Source organism: Pteropus alecto, unplaced genomic scaffold, assembly GCF_000325575.1.
Source record: "Pteropus alecto unplaced genomic scaffold, ASM32557v1 scaffold75, whole genome shotgun sequence".
NCBI lineage: Eukaryota > Metazoa > Chordata > Mammalia > Chiroptera > Pteropodidae > Pteropus > Pteropus alecto.
Window position 1 is genome coordinate 17,311,289 of NW_006440638.1, and position 6,911 is coordinate 17,318,199.

The window sequence follows — 6,911 nt, forward strand, 5'->3', positions numbered from 1 at the left end:
TAAAAATCATCTCTATTGTGCCAAGTATTTTTGCATAAATTGAAGAACTAATTTTTAAGATTAAATTGTAATCTTTGAAATTTGACTTGAAATGCCTCTGCCAACTTTACATTTTGTACAGAGTGTAATATGTGGCCTGTGGTAGATGTTTAGCAAATGCTAATGGAATGAATTCTAATAGAATGCTAAAGATATCTACTATTTGGGATGACATCATCCTAAGCTTTGCAACTCTCATTGGCTTTGCCACAAAGCTTGACTTTACCCACTGCAGAAGAAGTACTGTGGGGAAGGGAAGATAATAAATTTATAGAACAGTTAACTATAGAAAGTTGAATTACTTCAAATGACCACAAATCAGATGTTAATGTCCTATTTTTCAATTTTTAAGCAACATGCGATTATTAGATTAAAATAAACTGCTGGCTTAATTATCTTCCTGCCAAACTACATAATTACAAAAGCCAATTTAAGCTTGCTAGTTCCCAACTTCTAGTTCCTATCTCCTAGTGCCGTATGCTATTTCACCAACACAGACAGAAATGAAGCCAGTGTCTTTAATCCTGTCTGAAACCAGGCATGGTTAATAGTGACTTGTTTCTAAATCTTAAAGTTCTTAACAGCCTGAATTAACTGTTAGGAAATGGAGTTTTGGGTCAGTGGTCTTTTGCACTCGTTTCTTTGCCCCATTATTGGTGGCAGAAATGAAGCATCCTTGTCTAACCTTATATTCTGGCCAGTAAAAGCCATGGAGTAGAGAATTGATTTGTTAATTATTTTGAACAGTCATAGCTGTTGCTCTTGGTTGTTGGTTTAACAGCCTAAGATGGGAGGTGGTCTCAAAATTCTTATGCAACTGCTTATAGGATCCAAGCAGGTTATTTCAACAACTGACGATGGGCAGACATAAGGTGATGGAAGAGATATAGACTCTAGTGAACTGGAGAGTACGTGCCTCACCTAAAAGGGTCAACCAACTGCTCCTCCTCTCTAGCTTATTGCTGTGTGAGAACATAAGCCTGGTATTGTAACACCACTCAAGGTTTTGAAAGGAGCTTGAAATCTGAATTTTAATGTAAATTTTCCTTTTTTAAATGTTGGTTACTAATATGAATTTTAAAAAACTATAGGCCAAATAAAATATAACTGTAGACTAAATATAATCTACAGGCCATCGATCTGTGACCTCTGGTATGCTCTGTATCGAGTTCACATGGGTGTAATTTGAGAAGGACTAGGTTATATCATCAGAGATTTGTTCTGTGTTGAAATTGGTCTTTCAGATATCACTGGAAAAGATTACTACAGTTTCTTAAATTCCCACTTTCTTAGGGAGAATGAAATATCAGCTCTTCTCTCTGTGGAAAGAAACACTGGAGCCCTGGTACAGAGTTGACTTCCTGGATGTGAGGCCGCTAAAAGTTCACAGAGAATGGTAGATCAAAGCTGCCAATTTTGGGACCCCTGTTTGGAAATGTCAGAATTCCTTGTAAGTAGAAGCAATTGTAGTGATCCTGTATATTTCATAGATTCTCCAAAAGTCTTTCCAAGATATGTCCTTCACGGTACATATTAAAAGGGAGAAGTTGCTACAAATCTAGTTGATACACTGGGGAAAATAGTAATTCTCAGCAGCAGACTAATAAAGTGAATAAAGTTTGATTCAGTATGCAAGTAAAACTAAGATGAAGGATCAGTGGGTATAAATGTGATCTGTTAAGGGAGACTAGTAACCTGATTTTATTGGATACAGATATTTTCATAGAAATGCTCAGCACTAATGGATACATCAAAAACCATACTTTATTTTATGTATAGCAATACAATTTACATATTAAATAACACTATAATAGAATGATTTGATATAGTTTTAAACAGAAGAAAAAAGGGAAAAATTTCAGGTTACAAAACCCCTCCCCCCCTGAACAATTTTTTTTTTTTTAAAAACCACTTTTTCCAAATGGGTCAATGCAACGAATGTATTCAGTGACTATGTTTAATTCCTATTGCACAAATGGTCAATGGAATTAAAAAAGAAAACCCACCTTTCACAATCACTGTCTCAAAGAAATAACACGTTGGATTCTTTTGGAATGCAAAGATGGTTCTTGCTACTTCAATACACGGAAAGTTGAATTCACATATCCACCACACAAAACAAAAACAAAACTGACAGAGTTGAAACTAGAAAAAAATTAGCTTTATATGAAAATATAAAATTCTATGATTATATACCATAGATACAAATTCCCAGAAGATGCTTATTCCAAGCAACAAAATATTTACAGTTTTAATGATTTTAGCTATTTCGAGATGAAGTGAAAGAAACACAAAACGACATGTAGGCTGAGTCTTTTTTTTTTTTTTTTTTTTTATTTTTTTTTTTTTTTTTTTTTTTAGAAACAATGGCTGCTTGCTAGTTTTAAATGTCCTAACTAAAAAGGAGTCACTACCCCAAATGTTGGAGAGTTGCGACATTTTATAAAATCGGCTGTCTCCTTTTCTGGAGATGTTTATTTCTTAAAACTCAAGATATTTTTTCTTGAAATTAATTATCCTCTGTAGAAAATGCTTCCCTTTGCAAATATTTAACAAAAATACTAAAAAGTTTAACAGCTAAGACAAAGTAGAGGCCAAATATCATTATTACAATTCCTTCTTATCTGTACCATGCCTTCTTTCTCGAGATAAATAAAGCCAATATTGTATGTTAAATGGCAACTAAGGAAAAGCGCAAAGGGGTAAGTGAAATTACAGCTCTTAAAAAAAAGCAGGCATTTCCCCTTTCTATAAAAATCCACTGGCACCATTTGAACATAAACTTTAGAACATAGGAGTTGAAATGCATTTTCCAGTATAACGGCTAAATTCTTAAGACAAACTACATTTTGATTATTTCTTAAATTATGATGTGTTTGGGTTTCTCTTATTTATTTTTGCTTAGAATTAGTATTATGTATCTTTGGTAAATTGGTATCTATATTTTAATTTTTAAATACAGTATATATGCATTTAAGAAAAATTCATAACAAGGCAGTTGTGCTGTGTCATTAAAAAATAATTAAGGGTATTTGTTGATTTAAACATGTCACTCTGGGCTAAAAACTCCAACAGCCAGACCTTGAACACCATAACCTTCTCTGACCTTGCTGGATTCTTCCACTCAAAACAGATTTCTAAATGCTCCAAGGCATAAAAATTAGAAAAACCAATTCAATTAATCTTATTTTTCTTGAAATTCAGAAGTTAACTTTTTTATGTAAAAAATATTGTGACTTTTGGATGCAAGAAAGAGTTCTCTTGATGGAAATAAAGTGTCTTTTCTTTGATGTCCAGCATGGCCACTTGGTCTGATCATTCTGTTCACCTAGAGCTAAATTCACACAACTCAGTAAGCTTATTTTATAAACTAGCACACATTAATTTGCAATAGCTATTTCCTTTCCTCCTGAGTGCAAGTGGTAATAACCTTGTTATGTAGTTAAGCAATGTGCTTATGTCTCAAAGAAAACACCATCTTTGAAACTCTGCCTCTGGAAAGATGCAAGCATGTTTCTGTCAATAACAAATTAAGAATAATAGTGAGGATACACTCTGTGGTGAGAGTGAGAAACTGCTGAATATAACTATCCTCAGTGAAGTGTGTTTGGATTACTTTGGCAAGATGGGCAAATAGCAATTGCTCATGGGTCAGTGGGTCAGGATTTGTAGACTTTGGTTCAGGCCCGCTATAGACACACAGTTGTCTCGCAGACAACTTATAAACCATCTTTGTAATGTTTCTATTCTATTTACTAGCTATCTCTTTCCTTTATCATGATTGTGATGCTCATGTAAGAGATGGTCACAGAATTGTGTTAGAGGGTATGCATTTCCACGTATTGAGCCTTCTGTAAATAGCACAGAAGGAAATACTTGTTATGAGTCTTCTAACCAATGTTTTCTTTTATATTAAGAAAAAATTACTGAGGGAAATTATTGAGGGACCATGAACCCCAACTTAAACATTACTTCTGAAAGTCAAGTCCACTGTGCCAACTACTGGAAAGAGCGCATATCAATACTCTATACAGTCAAACTAACCTACTTGACTAAAATGATCTGGCTCTTGCCATGATCTGAAACCTTTACCTTCCTGATTCCCTTTAGCCTTATGGCAGTTGTAGAGTTCCTATGTTCAAGCTTTTTTTCTTAAAGTGTTAGGTAGAGCTTCTGATGGGAGCAGAGGGCCTATGTAGGTATCTCTATCATCTAGCACATACAGTTTAGCACACTTTGCTCACTTGCACACCTTTTTTCAAGCCTAGCCTATAGTTTGTGAACAGTAGACTATTCTATGTTGCTGAATCTATGTAACAAAAAGGGAGATTAACTTAACCCTGGCAAGTTATGTGGTCGACGAAAATTCCATTGATCTGGCCTATGCTTTGGAACTCCTGGTCTCGGCCTGCAGCCTCTCTCTTCCTTGAGCTGCTTTGGTCCTTTAGCACCATTCTGACAAACTTCACAGAAAGTCAACTCAAGGTAAATAGAACCCCAGTGCTGAAGATCATCAATGTTCTAACGCCTACCCAGATAGTGTAATAGCCAGTGTGGACTTTTTGTTGAAGTTTATTGACATAAAAAATAACCAAAACCCTTTTATTCTTCCAGGCCCAGTTCTGGTGGTGATTTCACTTCTGATAGAAGTTGTTTCTCAAAAGCATAGGCACTAGAAGAAATAGATCTCAGTAAGTAGTTTATTTTTCTAACTGAAAATAAGGAACTGAAATTCCTTATTAATGCTCTTAATTTTTCCATTATGTACTGTGGGGTGAGTATGGCTCCAGAGGCTAAACCAAATAACTTCCTTGGGCTGTGTAATGATTTTCAGCCTCTTTTACTGAAGTGTATCGGTTCTTGAGGCTAAACTACACAAAAGCACACAAAGCCATCTCTCTCTCTTAAAAACTATTTGAAAATGTAGCTATCGCCTTTTATTCAAGATTGTAATTTTCTCTCTCCAAATCAGATTTATCCATGTGTGGGAGTCTAGATAGTCCCAAGACTTTTGCTAATACAGTATTTTCAATTTAATCCTAAGTAGAAGAATGTATGTAATTATGAGATTTATCATGAAACATTTGGCAAAAAGGAAAGAAAAGAATGTTAACTGTATAGGTAGTTTTTATTAGATTGTTATATGAGTAATAGGGATTTTAGAGGACTAATTTCAAAATTACACACCTGTAATATTTTCATTATTCCACCTGCTGTGAAGTATGCTATTAAAAAACCAAGAAGCATTAATGGGGAGTCACTAATGGGTTTCATAACTGAGTTGTGTAAAATATTGCCATCTCTCTATTGTAAAAGATAGCCTTGATTTTTAGGTGTAGCTATTTCACAGAGTCAAAATGGAAATAACACACACTGTCCACATAGCTACTGTGAAAACTGTAATACAGAGATATCCTTTATTTTGACACAATTGGGCATTTTTTTAAAGCTATGAATATAAGTTTGTAACTAATAAGTGATGTTCACATAAAGCAACTCGTAAATCTTCTAATTTCTTAATGGATATCTTCACCATCATAAATGGGACTGTTTCAAGGCCATGATGTCGATGGACCTTAACAGCTCCCAATTACCTGCTGGTCTTTAAAAGAAAACAATGCTCATCCACTCCATTAAAATGTAGAAGGCATACAGTATTGAACAATGTCTAAAGGAAAAGAGGAGAGTAGGACTGAGGAAAAAAAATACAGCATTGCCTGCTAGTAGAATGCAACTGTTTAGCAATAATAATAAAATCAAGATTCACTGTCATAACAAAGACCTTCACTGTACTGAACTAAAAAGTAGCATATATGTTATTATGGAATGTCACATCGGGGTTTGCTTTAGTATTAGATTATAGGCAGTAACACTGATCATATAGTGCAAACTAGGTAAAATTGAGTTTCACTGGGTGAAATGAACAGAGGTGCAAATGCTCAGTAGAATACCATTAAGACTTAAAATGGCAAAAAATAAATATCAAAACTTTTATCAGTGTAAAAAAGTAACTGGGTTATTGTATAACCTAGAGTCTGGCAAAAAAGGCCTCAAAAAGTTCTCAGTCTTCAGAAGTTTTACAAATTAAGTGCCCTTCCAGGATTTCAATCACACTAGAGATTCCATGCTCTCGGCAGGGTCTGATTCATCTGCAATTAGAACAGCACCATTTTTGTCCACCGTCATGGGACCGTTTCCATTTTCTTTAGTGCTGACCAAGCTAAGCATTGCTTTATAGACAAACTGGTATTGTTCCTGAAAAGCAAGAGGAAGACACTTTGAGCCAAAGCTTAGTCATTTTATCTAAGGTTAAAATACCAGTTAAAAATGTAATTGTGAAAAACATACTAGAGAAACAGGAATATATATTTATGCTGTCTAAGAAACTTAAAAATCATGTGAATATAACCAAGACCTATGCCTTCTTAATGTCCTTTTGATCTCCGTTAGCTTGGAACTAATTCTCAATATTGACAGTAAATTAACAAACATATGTTATAACTGTATGAGAATACTATACTCTAGAAAGCAGAGTTTCTCAGCCTCTGCATGCTGACATTTTGGGCCAGTAATTCTTTTAATGTGGAAGTCTGTCTTATGCATTTCAGGTTGGTTAGCAGTGGCCCTGGGCTCTACCCACTAGGTGCCAGAGTACTTCTCCAACTCCAGGTGTGGCAACCAAAAAAAGTATCTCAGTTGAGAACCATTACTCTAAAGCATGAGCCTGAATTTCAACTGATGTTGTAGAAATTTCATAAAGAAGCAAAGCACTTACAATGTCTGTGAATACTCCAGGCCTCATAAGATTGATCATTTTTGCAACCTGGAAAACATCCACAGCGTTTTCGTTCTCTAGTTGCTGGGACAGGGTG

General features: G+C 34.9%; 1 protein-coding gene across 1 annotated transcript in view; it reads right to left on the minus strand.

Annotated features, from left to right (window-relative positions):
- Window positions 1-2,353: 2,353 nt before the first annotated feature.
- The window catches only part of PTPRG (protein tyrosine phosphatase, receptor type G), a 642,217-nt gene continuing 637,659 nt past the window's right edge, over window positions 2,354-6,911 (minus strand). Inside the window, exons 30-31 of the mRNA XM_015593756.2 lie at window positions 6,815-6,911; window positions 2,354-6,294 (exon numbers count right to left, since the gene is read on the minus strand). The exon at window positions 6,815-6,911 is cut by the window's right edge and continues 8 nt beyond it. Of these exons, the coding sequence (XP_015449242.1) occupies window positions 6,148-6,294; window positions 6,815-6,911 (244 nt within the window). The 3' untranslated portion in view covers window positions 2,354-6,147. The remainder of the gene's footprint in view (window positions 6,295-6,814) is intronic.